Here is a 20,237-nt window from a genome sequence, read left to right as displayed (position 1 = left end):
CCTCCCTTGGCACCAGAAAGATTCTGAAATAGAACCCTTATCCTACAGAGGAGTATGGCTCTCTTTCTATGGTGCCTTGATCTAGTAAATCCTGAATGGCAGGGTCAAGGAAAGGGAGCTGGTTTAGTGGAAAAGAAGGCAGGCCCTTTAGACAAGGGCTGCTTTCCCATGACATGGCATAGCCTTCTTTGATGATAGTCAGAACAAATTTGTCTGTAGTTACCATTTCCCCGAAAAGATGGAAAAGAGAAAGTCTTTTTGAAAGAGGGGTGGAGGGTATGAGGAGGGGAGAGGTACAGTTGGAAAAGGAGTCACAGGTTTTTGCTTCAGAAGGCAGGCCTCCCTAAAGAGATTCTCCACGAGGTTGGTCTGAAAATCTTTCTTGGTGTTTTTCTTTGTTTGTGAGTGGACTGAAGGTCCCCCTTAATAAATGAAGTGAACATTCCTGGGTAGTTCCTGTGGCATTTAGGACTGTAGAAAGTAAACTTTGCCTACAATCCTTCATAGTGTTACCTTGCTCTTATAGGGCTTTGAAGGGTTTTACAGATTCTGGGCTAAACAAGAGGTATTTGTCTAACGTTGGATCTAGGATTTTAAACTTGAAGTCATCAGGGATGGAATGACTGTGCAACCATGCATAATGTCTAACGACTAAACCTGTGGCCACAGTAGTGGAAGAGGCATTTGCAGCATCATAATTGCAAGTAATGCTAAGCCTGGCAATTTGAGTAGCTTGAGACAGTAAGGTCTGCATTTGTTGCTTAGAATCTATAGATTGTGGGTATAGCTTGACCTTATTCAGAGACTGTAAGACAGATAGCAATTATTTAGTCATCTGCATCTGGTAGCTGATAACATTGACTGTAAGGGTAGAGGAGGTGCAAACCTTCTTTCCCTCACATATCCATAGCCTTACTATCCTTGTCTGTGGGAAGGGTGTTATCACTGGGCACAAGTTCAGAAGGCTTATCAGAGGACAGGAAGACCGCAGCAGGGTCAGCCCTAGGGTTCTTAGGTATTTTATTTCATTAGGCAACTCACAGAATCTGTCTGGTCTTGCAGGTGCTGGTGGATGAGAATCAGGAGCTGAAGATGTAGACTGAAAGGCATTCTGGTATGCATCTAGTAGACAAGGGACTAGAGCGGGGGCTGGTGTGCCCATTTCCAGAAGACTACAGTAACTCTCTTGAATATCTGAGATTTGCTTTGATTGACATTCAAAATGCCTCATCATGTTCTGAACAGTTTCTCAGAAGGAGGGCTCCTCAGTAATGAAGTCAGGAGACAGGGACTCCTTCAATCTGAGGAAAGTTGCTCTGGTGAATGCATCTATGAGGAATAGTCTACGGAATGATAAGAATCCATATCCTGTTCCTCCTCAGAGGAAGAGAATTCTTGAATGTGTCTGTGGTGCTCCTGTGGCAGCTGTGACACAAAAGGAGGAAATGTCAGGGCCATGTCTGCTTTAAATAAGCCCTGGTGCAAATCCATCCATCCTTTTTCTTCGGAAGCTGTAGGGGATTTCTTTTTTAGGGGTGACATACATGTCTCTGAGGTTTGGAACCTTGCCAAACTTCAATAAGTGTGTGTAGAACCTCTTCCCTAACTAAGATTTGAGGGACTCTATGTCTGCCTCCCTGAAATAAAAAGACGTGACTCATACAAGGCATCTGCCACCTACAAGGCCTCAAAAGCCATACTGGCCTCCAATGGACAGTAGTAGGCAACTGACAAAAGTACAGTTGTGTACACTTACCATAAATGTAGATGTTCGAGTGTATTCACTGTTGCAGTCGTCACATTTGGGTTATCCTGCTAGGGGTAGCCCTCAGTTGGCCCGAATACCAGAGGCTTAGTATTTCTGTATCGGTTACTGTCGCTCCAGGACTGACATCAGGTCGTCAGTGGTATAAAATCAGGCAGCTGACGCCATTACATCAGTTTTTCTTGCCCTGTCAGGAGCCACCAATAGGTAAGCTAGGTTATGGTGGAAAAAAGCACACTAACCATAAATGTAGATGTTTGAGTGTATTCACTGTTGCTGTCATCACATTTGGGTTATCTGCTTGTAGTAGCCCTCAGTCGGCCTGATTATCAAAGTCTTGGGTCCTGTGTTGGGTCGCTGTCTCATCTTCCGTGACGTCACATAGTCAGGGGTATAAAGCATGCAGCCAATGCCATTACATCAGTTTTTCTTGCCACAGATGTCAGGTGCCCCCCTAAGGGGAAGCAATTAAATATATATATGCAAGGTTATACCTCCAACAAAAAAGCAAATACACCAAAAAGCTTTTAAGCATAGTATAGGAAAATAGATTTATAGCCAAAAGAAGTTAGGGGGCTGGAGGGAGGGTAACCAGGACTGCAACAGCGAATACACTCGAACATCTACATTTATGGTAAGTGTACACAACTGTACTATGTTATTCGTGTTTCACTGTTGCAGTCATCACATTTGGGTAGATTCTCAAAAGTAAGGACAGGAGGAGGAATTTAGATAGCATTAGGACCAGCTATAAGGCCTTGCAAGACTGCAGTGGCAAAGACAGCTCTGAAGTTAGAGAAAATTGGCAAATGGTAATGCTTGGTGAAAGTATGTACAGAACTCCAGGTAGCATCTTCTAGGATGTCCCTGGTAGGGACACCTCTGACAAAGGCTGTAGAGGTAGATGCAGCCCTGTTTGAGTGTAGTCTTATCCCCTGTGGGATAGGTTTTCCAGGGTGCTTATAGCAGAAATGAATGCAATGACCTATCCATTTAGAAATGTTTTGCTTTGAAATGGCCTTCCCCTCTGCCCCTGCAGCAAATGCCACCAGCAGTTGTTCAGATTTCCTTTGAGGTTTAGTCCTGTCCAAGTAAAATCTAAGTTGTCTGTGCACATCTAAAGAGTGCAGTATCTGTTCCCCTTTGTTCTGTGGATTAGAAAAGAAGGTTGGCAAATTAATGGACTGATTAAGAGCCACACTTGATACTACCTTGGGCATGAAGGAGGAATTGGTCCTGAGGGACACCCTGCCCACATGAAAAATGATGAAAGGCTCCACTGCCATATGGGCCTGTAATTCAGATACCCTCCTTGTTGAAGTGATTGCTAATCGGAAGGCTGTTTTCCAAGAAAGGAATTTTAACTCTGCACTTGCAGCAGGCTCAAAAGGAGGTAGAGTGAGTTTTTCCAATACAAAGGTAAGGTCCCAGGTTGGAGTCGGGGCTCTCCTGCGTGGTATTATGTTTTTGTGCCCTCCGAAGAACTGCTTGAACAGTGGATGAGAGAAGAGGGGTGGTTCTGTGTTGTAATGAGCTGAAATGGCTGAGGCATTAATTTTGATGGAGGAAAAAGAAAGGCCCTTGTGAAGCATCTCAGTTAAGTATTGAAGAATCTGAGGTAAACTGGGTGCTGCTGTGCCCATCCCTTGGATTTGGTTCCAGGAACAGAATCTTTTCCATTTTTCAGCACACGATTTTCTAGTACTAGGCCTCCTTGCCTCCAAAATGACATCCAACACTTGTTTACTGAGGGAAGGTAACAGAGAGATTAGGTAATTAGCCAAGCTGCCATGACCAGGGTTTGAAGCTGAGAATGCAGATGCTGGCCCTCCTGCTGGGAGAGCAGGGTAGGGGTCTGAGGCAGGTGCCATGGAGCCGGCAGTGACACACTGGGGCAAGAGGGGGTACTAGTGTTGGCGTGGCCAGTCTGGTGCAATCAGCATTGTCCTTGGTTTGTCCTGTTTGATCTTTAGTAGTACTTTGGAGAGGAGAGACAGAGGAGGAAAGGCATAAACTGATAGATTTTTCCAGCTGAATTACAGGGCATCCACTTTCCAAGCTTGTTTGTGGGGAGTCCTTGTGCAGAATTTGTCCAATTGGTAGTTTTGGGGGGAGGCAAACAGGTTTATATCTGGGCTCACCCATTTGTTTATCAACATGCTTAAGTATTTGGTTCCAGTTTCCACTCGTTGGGTTCATGAGATTTCTGCTTAGCTCGCCTGCCAGTGTATTTGGTTTTCCTGGCAGGAATTGAGCCTGTAGATGCACTTGGTAACTCAAGGCTGTGTTCCACAGAGCCATGGCTAGTCTGCAGAGGGGGTATGAATGGGTACCCCCCTGCTTGTTTATCTATCACATAACAGTGGTGCTGTCCAGCTTTACTATTTATTGTCCTGGAAGAATATGGTCCTTGAAGGCTGTTGGAGCATTCTGTACAGCTAACATTTCTTTTTGACTGATATGCAGGTGCATTTGAGTTGGGTTCCATTTGCCCTGACTGCACTTCCCTGCCAGGTGAGCCCCCCATGCATAGTCTGATGCGTCTGTTGTTAGGGTTTGGGCAGCAGGGGGTAGAGTGAATGGTAGTCCCTTGTTTTGGTGGCAGACCTCTGCCCACCAAAGGAACTCTCTAACTGTAGGCAAAGTAAGATAGGAACCATTGCTTCTATATCCTGAGAATGTTGACACCATAGGCTTTTAAGATACCATTGTAGTTTCCTCATATGCAATCTTGCATATGGAATTAGGAAAATGCAGGAGGCCATGAACCCCAAGGTGTGGATTATTTGCCTTGAGATAGCAGGGTTTTTGTGGCCATTAGTTTGAAGTAAGTTGTCAAATGAATTTGTTTCTCTGGCGTGAGGAAAGCCATCTGGGAAGTTGTGTTCAAGCTTGCTCCCAGGAATATAATTTGTTGACAGGGTAAAAAGATGGGATTTCTTTTCATTTATGGTGTACCCCAGACAAGTTAGCACCTTTTGTACAAATGCCAGATGATTCAAAAGTATGTCCTGGCTTTCGGCCTGAATTAGACAATTGTCCAGGCATGGGTATATTTGAATATTTCTTTATCTGCAAAATGCAATGACTGGAGCTAGGCACTTTGTGAATACCCTGGGCATAGTAGATAAGCCAAAGGGCAGTGTAGAGAACTGATAGTGCAGGTAGCCCACTCTGAAGTGTAGGTATCTTCTGCAAGATTCCCTTACTGGGATGGGCAGGTAGGCTTCCTTTAAATCCAGTGTTGCTAACCAGGCCTCCTTGCCTAGCATAGGAAGCAACTGGTGAAGAGTTAGCATCTTGAATTTTGGGATCACCACAAAGGTGTTTAGGATAGAAAGGTTCAGGATAGAAAGGTTCAGGATAGGACGCCATGAGTTGTCTTTTCTGGGTACCAAGAAAACTCTTTAGTAGAAACCTTGCCCCTTTTCCTCTTCTGGTACAGTTTGAATAGCCCTGATGCTTAAGAGAGAGAGAGAGAACTTGCTTTTGAGTCTCTGCCCACTGACTTGGGGGTAGATCTGGCCAACCGTTTAGGGTTGGTAATGTGTGGAAGTGAAATCTGTATCCTTGGGAAACTATATTTAAAACCCATTTGTCTTGGGTAATGAGTTCCCAGTTTTTTGCCTGCAGAGCAATCTTTCCCCCTAAAGGAGCAGTCAGTTGAGAAGGGCTTGGAAGTTTTAAAGTTAAGTCATTGAGACAGCTTACCATAGGGGGGAGTCTTACTACTCCCTGATTTGGAAGTGGGAGCCCCCCCCACTGCTTAGTCCTGCCTGTACCCTGGAACTGAAGCCTGGCTGTTCTGCTGGTTCTGGGTTTGGACTGAGAAGGCCTGGAAGAGGCAGGAAACGACCAATTCTTAGAGGGCCAATGCTTACTAAATCTTGGAGGCTGTACTTGTAGGAAATCTTTAACAGTTTGCATAGATTTAGCTTTTTCCTCCATCTTTTTGAGTACTACTTCTGCTTTGTTGCTAAACAGGCGGTCTTGATTTAAGGGAGCATCCAGCAATTTACCTTTAACATGATCTGGCAAAGATTGCTCCTTAAGCCAACCATGCCTTCTAAGTACAGCCCCAGTGACAGCAGCCCTGCAAGATGCCTCTAATGAATCAAAACCACATTGCAAAGTATGTTTTCCAACTTGTTCAGCAGAATGCATTAAACCCAGTAAATCCGTATTTTCAGCACAGTCAGGAATCAACAGCATTTTCTGTTTAAGCAATACAGTAATATGCCTCTGATACTTTAACATACGAAACTGGCAGTTTAAGGCCCTAATGGCCAAGGTTGCAGAAATGTATGCCTTCTTACCCCATCTATCCAGCGCCCTGGAATCTCTATCAGAGGGGGGTAGAATTTTTGGCAGTAATAGCCTCAATGCCCTTGGGCTCCTGTGAAATGGTCTCAGGATCCGCAGTAGGATTTTTAAAAAGGAACTTGTGAGAGTCAGGAACCCTGTAATGTCTATCAGGTTTTCTGGGAGCAGGAGGTAAAGAGTCAAGGGCCAAGCTACATTCCGAAAAGGCATCATCAACAATGTCTAGTACAGGAGGGACAGCTAAAGACCTGTGTTGGGGCAGGAGTAAGAAATTCCTAAGCCTCTTTTTAGAATCAGGGTAACCCTGGCTTTCCCAGCGAAAATGCTCCCTAAGAGTATCCAAGATTTCACCAAAAGAGAAATCCTCCGGGGGGGGGGTAGAGTCCTCTGCATCAGAATCCCCATATGTAGATAAGGGTAAATCCTGGTCATCAGAGGAAACAGAAATTTCAGAATCCTGATCAGAAGTATCATAAGTACATTCAGTCCTAGGTCTCTTAGAGGGGAAAGGTTAGCTTCCCCGATTAAATTAATAAGGTCTTCAGCCATTCTTATCATTTGCTTTTTAGGCATAAAGGTGTCCATGCAGTCTGGGCGTCGGCTTTCTAGGCATGGTTCAAGTTTTAGGCCTTGAAGAAGAAGATGGCGTCGGTCTAATATGCAAGTCAGTAAGCCTGAATACACCCTCAGAAGCCGGTATCTGCACAGCGGCTCTGGACCCATCCAAGGTAGAGACATCCGCAGGTTCCACAGTTGAAGCATCTCGTGGCATACCGGACTCAGAATGGGTCTCAGTAGAGGCCTGCGAATCTGAAGTAGCGGGTATCAGGGGTTTCGAAAGCGTCTGAGTACCGGCGAACTGGCAACTAGCTTAGGAGAAGCGTCATTGGCAGCTTTGGACCAAGGCAGCCTGTCTCTGTCTTTATCTTTGCGTTTTTTCGGAATGTCGGTAGTCAGGTGACTTACCGAAGACATATCTGGATAATTGAACTGAGTACCAAAATATTTAGAAGCATAAATATACCGACGACTAATAGTTCGCTGTTTAAATAAGGCACAAAACCGACAGCGAGGTACGTCGTGGTCCGGGCCTAGGCAAGGAATATAGTACGAATAAAAATCTTTATGAGGTATTTGCTTTCCACAAGAAATACAATTACTGACTTTTACTGACATCGGTTTAGAGCAAGAAAAAGTTTCCTCAATGGGGTACTTAGCTTTAGTTGAAGACTTCGGTTCTGAAACTCGAAAATGAAAATTTCATGAGGCGGACAACCAGCACTTGTGAACTGCTTCTGCTTCGGGCACCGCACGGCAAGAAAGACTGATGTAATGGCGTCGACTGCATGCTTTATACCCCTGACTACCTGACATTACAGAAGATGAGACAGCAACCGACGCAGGACCCAAGACTTTGATAATCAGGCCGACTGAAGGCTACTGCAAGCAGATAATCCAAATGTGATGACTGCAACAGTGAAACACGAAGAACATCACCACCAGTAGAAAGTAAATACCAAAAATTCCTTGTAAGGAGAGTGAGAGAGAGAGAGAGAGACCAGGGGGATGGAGGGAGGGAGGGAAACCAGACTGCGACAGTGAATACACTCGAACATCTACATTTATGGTAAGTGTACACAACTGTACTATGTTCTTCATGTTTCACTGTTGCAGTCATCACATTTGGGTTGATTCCCAAAGCTGTACAAAAGGGTGGAGGCAGTCAAGAAGACTGGGGGCTGGCTAGGATGCCCTGCAAGACTGCGTTGGGAAAGCTTGCCCTGGATTTGTAAAAGATAGGCAACTGGTAATGCTTGGTGAAGGTATAAACAGATGTCCATGTTGCAGCCGCCAGGACGTCCCTGGTGGGGACCCCTCAGAGAAAAGTTGCAGAAGTGGAGGTTGCTCTGGTGGAATGTGTCCTGACCCCCCCCCCTTTGGGGGTGGTTTCCCGTGCTGTTTGTAGCAGAAATGGATGCAGTGTGCTATCCATTTGGAGATTGTTTGTTTGGATATGGCCTTTCCCTCTGCCCCTGCAGTGAAGCTGACTAGCAATTGATCAGTTTTTCTAAAAGATTTAGTCCTGTCCAGGTAGAATCTTAGCTGTCTGTGCACATCTAGAGAGTGCAGAATCCTTTCCCCCTTGTTTTGTGGGTTAGGGAAAAAGGTGGGCAAACGAATGGATTGGTTTAAAGCCACACTGGACACCACTTTAGGCAAGAAGGATGGGTTAGTCCTGAGAGAGACCCTGTCAGTATGGAAAATGATAAAGGGCTCTACAGCCATAAGGGCTTGTAGCTCTGATACTATTCTAGCTGAAGTGATGGCTAGAAGCAAGGCTGTCTTCCAAGAGAGAAATTTTAACTCTGCTGAAGCTGCATGTTCAAAGGGAGGCAGAGTGAGCTTTTCCAACAAAAAGTTACGGTCCCAAGCTGGGGTAGGAGCTCTTCTGGGTGGCCTCAAGTTGTTAGCTCCTCTTAGGAACTGTTTGATGAGAGGGTGTGAGAAAAGATGCCAGGGATTCCGCCATTTTGGGTTGAGCCAAGTGTTTTAGGCGCTGAATTTCAAGGAACATGTTAAGGGAGGAAAGGTTCGACCCAAGGGTTTTCGGAACAAATGACTGGCAGATACAGCAGGTTCTGTAGTCAAGTTCCAGGACTAAACAAAAAGGCACTTAGTGTGCAAGTCCATGTACGCAATCTGCCTACCACACCTGCACTTACCCCACCTAGCTGACATCTAACAAAAATAGTCTACACAAATCAAAAAAAAAAATCAAAAAAGGAAGGTTCCTCAATGGGACACTTATCTGAAGCATGAAAAAGCAAAGCAATTATACCAATGACTCAATGAAGATCAGTCCAACAGATGCACGACCTGCATTCGGGCTGGCAGCAAGATAGTCTGAGGTACTCATGCATACATCTGCCTATATATCCTGATGCACAAGACCGGAGAGGTTGAGGATGTATGCCCTCAGGAAGCTACAGCTTTGGTACCCCGGCAAGATGACAGAAGACAAAAACTCATATGTTAAGAATACGGCAACTGTGACTTCAGTCAAGACACCAAATACTACCACAGACATGACAAAAAAGAAACATAATCGTGAAAATATAAAAGAATAATTTGTCACAGGTTAGTATGCACTTTGTAACACCTACACATGAAATGTGAAATGGTCCAAATGATACAGGTTCTTCTCCGTGAGGTGGCCAATATCGCTCACATTTTTTCTACACAAAGGGGAAAAAAAAATTAAAAAATTACATACTGTAGGGTAACAACAAAAACTCGTCAATGCACAATTAAGCAGGAGCAAAATAAATGCAGTACTACAAAAGAAAATCAATAAAAAGAAAACATTTTGAAACTATTTTTTGCAGACATTAGAAATACATCTTACACACATCTTTTTTAAAACAAGTTGAGCAATATTACTTGCATGCTGGCTGCAAAGTAAAGTGTTCAACAGCTAACAATGAGTAATACAGTTCTGAACTCGTAATAGTGAACTAATAAATGTTTAACTGCCTTCAGAAAAAAAAATTGAAAACTTTAATTTCAAACCCCTTTAAACTTAGCCTTTGCAAATACTTAAGGTAGAGGAGCTTGCTATGTAAATAATCTGAGTTACATCTGGACTAAACAGCAGAATGCAATCACAGTAGTAATAAATGTACTATATAACAAAAAGAAGTGCTGCATTTTGAACTTTTTAGAGGCTGCATATTATCCAAAACAGCACATGATAGTAATGTATACTAACTAAAGCAGTCAATTCCAATAAAACACAGAGGTGAGGCAATCAACTTAATGCTGACATTGAAAGATCATTCTTTGGATACAGGACTGCTGGGCAAGTAAAACTTTTCATGGTCTGAATTCCTCCAGTCTTCCTTTACCTAGGTAATTGCAAATTTGTCGCTCCACTTAAACCTTTAGGAAACCACCCTTTAGTGCAAAGCGAAAATCAAAAAAAAAAAAAAAAAAATATCAGGATAAGGTGAGGACCAACTGCCAGGCCTCTTGCACATAAGCACAGCATGGAATACTTTCTCAAACTTAAGCAACTGACTTACAAGAACTATGGCTGTAGGGGCAGATTTTGAGACACTGGCAACACCTCCTACAACATGGCATCTTTTGGAACTGTCCATTCAAAGGAATTCTAGACCAGTCAAGTTTGAAATGCACGGAAAAAAACAATGTAAAACAAGTAGTTGCAACACAAATACTATCTAATGGAACTTGCTCAAAGGAAGAGATGCTAATTGCCAAAGTAGGTGCTTTAAAGTATTTTTGAGATTTGTCACTTTAGGTAAACTAAGCATTTTACCAGCCTCTTAGATGAGCACTGTTTAGCTAAGCAATCTCTTCTGTTACTAAATGACAGAAAAAGGGAGTGGTCTTTACTGTTTTACACCATCTTAGCACAGCATTACAACTGACAGTAGACAGTGTAAAGTGAAAGACGTATTCACCTTGTCAGCAGCAGTTAGGTAAAAAGAAAGGCAAATGGATAATGAAAAATGTTAACTGCTGACAATACTTCAATGATTATTTCTTAGTGACATCCTATCTTTAATAGGGAAGGACACATGCAGCTCTAAAATCCTTCAGACCAGGTTACCATTACAAAAATATGGTTTACCAGTTAAAGAATATGACCTCTGCAGAGCTGACAGAGTCAAATGCAGACTATGTAAGCTTTTTCCAATATACACTTTGGTCCCACGGGGGCCTGGCTTCTTGACTGAGTGAGTGATGTTAAAGGTTTCATTTTTTTCTGATGGGTATATCTCCAGGGAGGCTAAGAAGGGTTGCTGCTAAGCAAACATTTTTTGATAACTCCAGAGCACATCAACCTTTACAATAGTGAGCTGGGCAAAAAAAAGCAAAAAGTACAGGCACTAAACAAACTTAGGGAGCATATAACAAGAAAAATAACCAGAGATCCTGCAGAGGTATTAGTCGCATTCTAGAAATGTTCTGAACATTTGTATAAAGCACATGAATGTGGAAACCAATAAAACACAAACAGAAATACTGATGGAAAACTTATTATGCCAATGTCAGATGATAACGTTCAACAATTAATAGCAAAGACGGGAAGACTTGAGATAAAAAAGTGGCGATATATAATCAGTCAACAATAAAGTCACACTTGGCATTCCCATGGAAGTTTGCAAGTTAGGTGGGAATAAAGTGATAAAAGGATCAGGAAGGTTTTGCTTCACAGCATTTTAAAAAGGGGAAGGCACCAGCATATCTCGGAAAAAAGCTGTGATGGCTGTATTACTCAAAGAGGGCAAAGACCCTTCAGAGCCAGCTTCCTATAGACCCATTTTAATTTTAAACTTTGAGTATCAAATGTTTATGTCTATACTAGCTAACAGAATGGCAAAGATGTTGCCAAATTTAAAAGATATGAATCAATGTAGTTTTGTGCCGGGGAGGCAAAAACATTTGATGACATTAACAAAACAGTTATGATAAGGAGGGAAGCAGAATGTAAGAAAATGCTGCTACTGTTGGTGGGTCTTGATGGATACAAAGCATTTGATAGTGTCTGATGGGATTTTATGAGTAGGGCAATGAAAGCATAAGCATTCCCTGAAAGAATAACAGCATTAATTAGTAGAATTTATGAAGGGCAGGAGGCAAAAATTAAGATGGCAGGGTTCCTCTCTCTGACAAGATGTGTTTGAGCAGAGTAACCAATTAGGGCTATCTTCTTTCCCCTTTGTTGCTTGCTTGATATTTAGAGCCACTTGGCAAAGAACATAAGACACCAACAAATTCAAAGATATACCTGGTGTAGTAATCAATAAAAATAGCTTTACTTGCAGATGATGATACTTTGTACTTGATGAATCCAGAAAAGGGCATTACAATATTGTGGAGTATATTCTGAGACAGTTTCAAGTATCTTTAGGATACAAAATTAATTCAAGATAAAAAAGGCAATACTAGTAAATTATGAAATATGTATGTGCATGGATTAAAAAGGATTCTGTTATGGCATCTAAGGATATGTGGGAAGAGACTAAACAAAAGAAAATACAAAAACTGAGAAAGTGAAATCTCTTTATTATGGATATGAATAGTAAGATACAAGCAGTGATAATGTCTTTAGTCTCATTCGTTTTTATATAAAGGTCAAGCATATTTTTATCAAACTTTTGAGTTATGGACATCAGAGTTGAAGAAATGTATCTGGGAGGGGAAGAGGGCAAGAGTTAAGTAGGATAAGCAGACCCCCTCCATAGAATAAGGTGGTTTAGGATTACCTGATTTGAATGGATACTTAATAGCTATGCAGTTAAGGCTAATATAGATAACCCAAGCAGAAGGTTAATCAAAGTACAAATGGATAATGATGATGAAAAGGTCCGGGGGGGGGGGAGAAATAAGGAGAGAGCAGGATTTTGGATGCAGTTCTTTTTCTTTTTAATTTACTGCAGAACCTTAGTAACAAGAAGCACTCATAATATTATATTCATAAAGCTGCAGAAAGCAATCTAAGAACGAAGACAACACAGGAGTAGAAAAAGTATGTTTTACCAACAGGGATGACTAAAACGAAGAGTACAGAAAATAGACAAGAGGGGGCTGGAATTCACTGGAGAAAATTGGCAAAGGAAAGCACACAACCTCTGCAAACTCCTCTACCCAAATTTCTGAATGCCGAAACATTAGGCTCAGTTTTATTTCTAAACAACAAAGAGAATCAACATTCTCTGCAGTTACATCCCTCCAGACAACTCCCCCATAATCGAGGAAATCTTACAATGGACTAGATATAACCTGCCTCAGGAAACTATCCTATTAGGGGACATACATTTAGACTGGCTAGCCTGCAACTCTAACAACCCCTCTTACCATATTAACTTATTTGGGTTCTCACAACTCATCCAAAAACCCACTAGAGTGGACAGGAAATCTCCAAAAAGTACAGTTGTGTACACTTACCATAAATGTAAATGTTTGAGTGTATTCACTGTTGCAGTCATTGCATTTGGGTAATCTGCTGACAGGTTACCCTCAGTCAGCCTGAATTCCAAAGTCTTGGGTCCTGCGTCGGTTGCTGTCTCCTCTTCCATGACGCCAAGTCGTCAGGGGTATAAAACAAGCAGCCGATGCCATTTTCTTTAGTTTTTCTTGCCCCAGATGTCAGGTGCCCCCAAAAAGGTAGCAAAAATATATATGTATAAAAACTATATATACATGCATCAATATAAACTCTACCTTCATCTACAAGCAAATACACCACATAGGTTGTAGAAGATAGAGAAGGAAAGATAAACTCCAGAATGAAAGGGGGATGGCGGGCGGGTAACCTGGACTGCAACAGTGAATACACTCGAACATCTACATTTATGGTAAAGTGTACACAACTGTACTATGTTCGTGTTTCACTGTTGCAGTCATTACATTTGTGTAGAATCCCAGAGCTATGGTTGGGAGGCTGGAGCTAAACAGCATTAGGTGCGGCTATAAGGCTCTGAAAAACTGCAGTGGCAAAGCCTGCCCTGGACTTAGAGTAGAGAGGCAAATGATAATGCTTTGTAAAGATGTGAACAGAACTCCAAGTAGCAGCCTCTAGAATGTCTTTGGTTGGTACTCCTCTGAGAAAGGCTGCTGAAGTAGCTGCAGCTCTGGTGGAATGAGACCTAATGCACTTGGGCACAGGTTTGCCATGGTGTAAGTAGCAGAAACTAATGCAGTGGCTTATCCACTTTGAAATAGTCTGCTTTGAAATAGCCTTTCCTTCTGATCCTGCAGCATATGTCACTAATAATTGCTCAGTTTATTAGAGCGTTAGTCCTGCTCAAGTAGAATCTTAGCTGTCTGTGTACGTCCAAGTAATGCAGAATTCTTTCCCCCTTGTTCTGCAGATTTGGATAAAAGGTTGGCAGATGAATAGTATAGTTAAGAGCCACACTGGAAACCACCTTAGGCATGAATGTTGGATTTGTCCTCAGAGACACCCTGTCTGGGTAAAATATGATAAAAGGCTCCACAGCCATGAGGGCCTGTAGCTCTGAGACTTCTTGCTGAAGTAATCGCTAGTAGCAGAGTTGTTTTCCATGAAAGGCTCCACAGCCATGAGGGCCTGTAGCTTTGAGACTTCTTGCTGAAGTAATTGCTAGTAGCAGAGCTGTAATGCTACTCAACACCAGAAGTCAAAACCTTAAGATGCACGCACTCAAAACTCTCCTTAGCATGGAGAATATCGATATCTGCGCAGTAACAGAAACCTGGTTCAAGGTTCCCGAGAGCACCCCAGCACTACCAGGTTATACCTCATACCATGCTTGGACCGACCCACAAAAGGAGGGGTAGTATCAATACTCGTCAAAGATACCCACACCTCCAGGTTGGTGGCACAGCACGAAGCATCAGAGACTATCCATGTGCAACTAACAGTGGGTAAAACTGCCTTCCAGTTTATAGCCTGCTACAGACCACCATCCCTAACCCAGGAACCCCACTCGGCCTTCCTGAGAACACTGGAAAATATGAAGGTCTCTCCAAACACCATTATATTGGGCGACTTCAACTACCCAAACATAGACTGGGAGCATTACTCTAGCTCCAACACCCTAGCCCACAGGTTCCTAGAATTTATAAACTCAAATGCTATGGAACAACTTGTTACCACTCCCACAAGAGGGGAAAACATACTGGACCTGATCATCACCAACATGGGGATTCTATGCTCCAGACCAGAAGTGTATCCCTCACTGGTAAGATCAGACCATAAACTAATCTCACTGGATATTCACATCCTGACCCCACCCCTGCCCAGAAAACCACAGTGAAAAACTTCTCTAAAGCAAATTTCACACTCCTCAAAACCGAGGTGGAATCCTTCAAAGCCCCCGGGCCTGTGTAAAATACGGACCAGACCGCAGAATCCTTTATAAACGCATTCTATGAACACCTTCAGGAATGCATGGATCATGCGATCCCAAATAAAACCAAGACCCAATCCTCCAAAGGCAGACGTCCTGTCTGGTGGACCCCAGCCATAAACAAACTATACAATAGAAGGAGGAAGCTACTAAATGATAGAGCAAAATTCCAAAAAGGGAAGGCATCTCTGATCAGTATTAGCAAAAAACTACAGGCACTCATAAAATCGTCTAAGGCTAGCTTCGAGAGAAAAATTGCACAGGACACTAAGGATAATCACAAGGCTTTCTTTAGTTATGTTAGGAACCTGGGTGGTAATTCCCAGATATGCTCAGAATTAGTCCAAAATGACAAAAAATACACCGAACCCACAGACATTGCCAACATCCTAGCTGACAGGTTCAGCGCAAACTTCTCCCCCCCTTCCCACCAAAAGGGCAAATATCTATCCCAGCAGAGTGCTGCCCCCCTGACATCTCAGATGCTCAGGTAAGAGCCACCCTCTCCAAAGCAAAAAACACAGCATAAATGGGACCAGACGGTGTCCCGGCTGCGCCTACATGAACTCCAAGAAGAGCTAAACCCAAACATAAAACTACTGTTCAATCTCAGCCTTACTACAGGATATGTACCCAAAGAATGGCGTACAGCAACAGTGGTCCCTCTCCACAAAGGTGGTGCCTCAGCGGATCCTGGAAACTATCGCCCCATAAGCCTGACTAGCTTGGTCTGCAAAGCTATGGAAAGGATCATCATGGACCTCATAAATAAAGATATTGGGGACCTACACACACTGGATCCTACCCAGTTCGTCTTTAAGGGCAGATCCTGCCTCTTAAACCTGGTTGATTTCTTTGAAACAGTCACCAAGGCCATTGACGAGGGGAAGGTGGTCCACACAGCCTACCTGGACCTCGCAAAAGCCTTTGATACAATACCCCACTCGGGCATTATAGATAAGCTCACCAGCTTAAATATAAACCCTTATGAGACTAGATGGGTTGCAAACTGGCTCAAGGACAGAACCCACATGGTTAGAATTGCTGGAGCCATGTCAGACTCCAAACCAGTTACAAGTGGCGTCCCACAAGGCTCAGTCCTGGGACCTCTCTTGTTCGGTATATATTTCTCGGAGGTACAGGCCAACATGGAAGGACTGTGGCTGACCAAGTTCACAGATGACTGCAAACTGGGCGCCATAATCGCCTCTCCAGCCGACACAAGCATCCTCCAAAAGGGCCTCATAGAAACAGATAACTGGTGCCAGAGCCATGGCCTCAAGCTAAACGCCAAAAAGTGTATAGTTATCCCCTTTGGCAAAAACAAGTGCCCACAAATTACCACATAGGTGGTAATCCATTAAGTACAGAAGAAGTAATTAGGGACCTGGGGACCCAAGTTGACAGCAATCTCTCATTTGACAACCACGTGGCCAAAGTGGTTAGAAAAACATTTTATATAGCCCACCTAATCATGGAGGGATTCACATCTAGATCAGGGGAGGTCATCGTGCCTCTTTACTCATCCCTCATCAGGCCCATAATTGAGTACAATGCCCCTTTTGGGATGTACCTTACCAGACACCTGTAGCAACTGGAAAGACCCCAAAAGTACCTCACCAAGAGGATCAAAGGGCTCAAACAGATGCCATATGCTGCCCGGTTAAAGAAACTCCAGCTCTACTCAGTGGCATACCGCCTGATCTGTGCCTGATGTATAAAGCCATGTCCAACCCGGAATTAATGGACATGCTGCACCTCAGAAAATCCAAATCCCATCGAGCTACACGCTCGAGAGACTTGAACCTCAGCACTGAAATAAATAGGACATGCTGGAGGGACAGATTCATAACCCAGAGGCTCCCTTCACTCTGGAATAAAATCCCAGCCCAGGTTAGGCAGAGTCCCTCATTGACTCTCTTCAAGAGGAATCTTGAGTGGATGGGAGATCGTAGGTTTACCCCGGGTATCACTTCTGTGTCACTGTTAGACAGAGGCACAGTATACTAACCTCAAAAAAGGGCATAGCAAAATTAATTTAAAATGGGTGGCGAAAGCCAAACACATTCTGGCTAGGCTTATAAATGCCCTAGGGCAGATAGCCTAGTATGAACCTATGAACCTATAAGAACTTTATATCAGAAGTAGCAGCTGTTTCAAATGTAGGCAGGGTGAGCTTTTCCAACACATAACTGAGGTCCCATGCAGGTATTGGTGATCTTCTAGGAGGTCTTAAATTTTTGGCTCCTCTAAGATACTGCTTTAGTAAAGGATGAGAAAAGATTGGTGGCTCTGTATTGTAATGAGCTGAAATGGCAGAGGCATGGATTTTAATTGATGAGAAAGACAGGCCGTTGCCAAGCATCTTAGTCAAGTATTGTAATATCTGGGGAATATTTGGTTCTGCTGTATCAGTTCCTTGTGCTTGATTCCAAGCACAGAATCTCTTCCATTTATCAGCATAAGATTTTCTAGTACTAGGCCTTCTGGCTTCCAAAATGACATCCATCACAGCTTTACTGAGAGGTGTTGTTTGTATAACTACATGATCAGCCATGCTGCCAGGTTCAGTGTCTGGAGTTTACTGTGAAGGATCTGATTGTTTTGCTGGGGCAGAAGTTGAGGTCTTTGAGGTAAGGTCCAAGCTGGGTATTGAGGCAAGTTCCTTAGGAATGGGTACCAGTATTGGCGGGGCCAGTCCGCGGCAATTAGTATAATCTTTGGTTTCTCTTGTCTGACTTTTAAGAGGACCTTGGGAAGAAGAGGCAGAGGAGGAAAGGTGTAAACTGATAGGTTTTTCCAGCTGAAGGATAGGGTGTCCACTTTCCATGCTTGTCTGTGATAAGTCCTTGTGCAGAATCTTTTCAATTGATAATTTTGAGGAGAGGCAAATAGATCTATGTCTGGGCTCCCCCATTTCTTTGTTATCATGCTGAAGACTTGTGGATCTAGTTTCCACTCGTGAGGATCCATAAGGTTTCTGCTTAAATCGTCTGCCAGAGTATTTTGTTTTCCTGACAGGAATACAGCTTGAAGATGTATTTGTTAAGTCAAAGCTGTGTCCCACAGTGCCATGGCTAATCTGCAAAGGGGGTATGAGTGTGTGCCCCCCTGCTTGTTTATATACCACATGACTGTGGTGTTGTCTGTCTTTATCAGTAGTTGTCCTGGATGAAGTAAGTCCTTGAAGGCTGTCAGGGCATACTAAACAGCTAGCATCTCTTTCTGGTTGATATGTAGATGCATTTGTTTTGGGGTCCATATGCCCTGAATGCATCTTCCCGCCATGTGGGCCCCTCAGGCATAATCTGGTGCATCTGTTGTTAAGGTTTGGCTGGCAGGGGGTGGAGTGAAGGCCCGTCCCATGCTTTGATGACATGCCTTTGCCCACCATAGAAACTCCTGTTGTAGGCAGGGAATGAGAGGAATCACTGTTTCCAGACTGTGACAATGTTGACTCCATAAACTTTTTAGGTACCATTGAAGTTTCCTCATATGTAGTCTTGCATATGGAATCAGTAGGATGCAGCATGTAATGAAGCCCAAAGCCGGCAGAAGGTTCTGAAATTGAATTTGAAATCTCAGGAGTCGGCCAACCGGCACGTGCGAACTGCTTTTGCTTCGGGCACCGCGCGGCAAGAAAGACTGAAGAAAATGGCGTCTGCTGCTTCTTATATACCCCTGGTGCACTGACGTCAGGGAAGAGGCGACAGCATCCAACGCCGGACCAAGACTTTGGAACTCAGGCCGAATGCAGGTCCACCTGACGGCAGGATAACCCAAGTGTAATGACTGCAGCAGTGAAATATGATGAACATCTGGGTTTTTGTTGCCATCAGTTTGAAGTAAGTAATCAGTTGCCTTTGCTTGTCTGACATGAGGTAAGCCATCTGGGGAGTTGTATTCAAGCTTGCACCCAGGAATGTTATCTTTTGAGAGGGTACCAGTTGTGATTTCTTTTCTTTTATTGTGTACCCTAGGCATGTTAGAAACCTTTTCACAAATGCCAGGTGCTGAAGAAGAATGTCCTTGTTCTCTGCTTGAATGCGACAGTCCTCCAAGTAAGAATATATATGTATACTTCTTTGTCTGCAAAATGCAATTACTGGTGCCAGGCGCTTTGTAAATACCCTGGGCACAGTAGATAAGCCAAAGGGCAGTGCAGAGAATTGGTAATGCATTAAGCCAGCCTTGAATCTGATGTATCTTCTGCACAATTGCCTTATTGGGACATGCAGGTATGCCTCTTTTAGGTCTAATGTCACCAGCCAAGCATTTTTGCCCAGCATGGGCAGAAGCTGCTGCAAAGTCAGCATTTTGAATTTTACTTAGCTTTAGTGAAGACTTAGTTTCTGAAACTCAAACTCGAATATTTTAGGAGTCGGCCGACTGGCACTTGTGAAATGCTTCTGCTTCAGGCACCATGCGGCAAAAAAGACTAAAGAAAATGGCGTTGGCTGCTTGTTTTATACCCCTCACGACCTGACGTCATGGAAGAGGAGATAGCAACCGACGCAGGACCCAAGACTTTGGAATTCAGGCCGACTGAGGTCAACCTGCCAGCAGATTACCCAAATGTAATGACTGCAACAGTGAAACACGAAGAACGTTAATCAATTCTTGATTGAACTTTAGTAAACTTCCCCTAACAAAATTATCAAGTGGGCTTTCTACCCGATTCGCTTAGTGATCACCTCCCCACTTTGCTCCTTCAAAAACGTATAAACATACCCAAACCCTTAGTTTATAAGCAAATTAGGGATGAGCACAAACTAAATCCACAAATTCTTAACAGTATGTTAAAACAATCTAATTGGCATCCATTACAAACTCTACAATTAGACAAGGCAGTTGATTTCTTCAACAGTACATTTACCAATGTCCTTAATACAGTTGCTCCCATTAGAACAATTAGAGTTAAAGCAATTTATGCTCCATGGCTAAGTAGGAGCACAAGAGCCTTACTAAAGTCCAGAGATAAAGCCTGGAAGATCTGGAAAAAGAATAACACTAGTTTAGCCAAACAAAACTACCAACAACTTAGGAATCAGGCCAAAAAACAAACAAACCTTGATAAACAGAACTACTTCCTAGGTATTCACGACAAACACTCCAAAAATCCCCAAAAGTTTTGGCAAGCTATCAATTCCCTACTAAAACCCGGCAAACCTACCACTCCAACTCTCAACACCACCACTAATAATGATGACATAGCTTCTCAATTTAAT

At 43.2% G+C, this 20,237-nt stretch overlaps 1 protein-coding gene across 1 annotated transcript in view; it reads right to left on the bottom strand.

Moving 5' to 3' along the window:
• Nucleotides 1–20,237, bottom strand: part of PTPN12 (protein tyrosine phosphatase non-receptor type 12) — a 3,019,581-nt gene that overhangs the window by 2,286,250 nt on the left and 713,094 nt on the right. Inside the window, exon 6 of the mRNA XM_044088562.1 lies at nucleotides 9,253–9,324. Coding sequence (XP_043944497.1) covers nucleotides 9,253–9,324 — 72 coding nt within the window. The remainder of the gene's footprint in view (nucleotides 1–9,252; nucleotides 9,325–20,237) is intronic.

This window comes from Protopterus annectens, chromosome 11.part0, assembly GCF_019279795.1.
Source record: "Protopterus annectens isolate FY-2018-M chromosome 11.part0, PAN1.0, whole genome shotgun sequence".
Classification (NCBI taxonomy): domain Eukaryota; kingdom Metazoa; phylum Chordata; order Ceratodontiformes; family Protopteridae; genus Protopterus; species Protopterus annectens.
The sequence above is the reverse complement of the archived record's forward strand: the minus strand, read 5'-3'. Positions and strand labels throughout refer to the sequence as shown.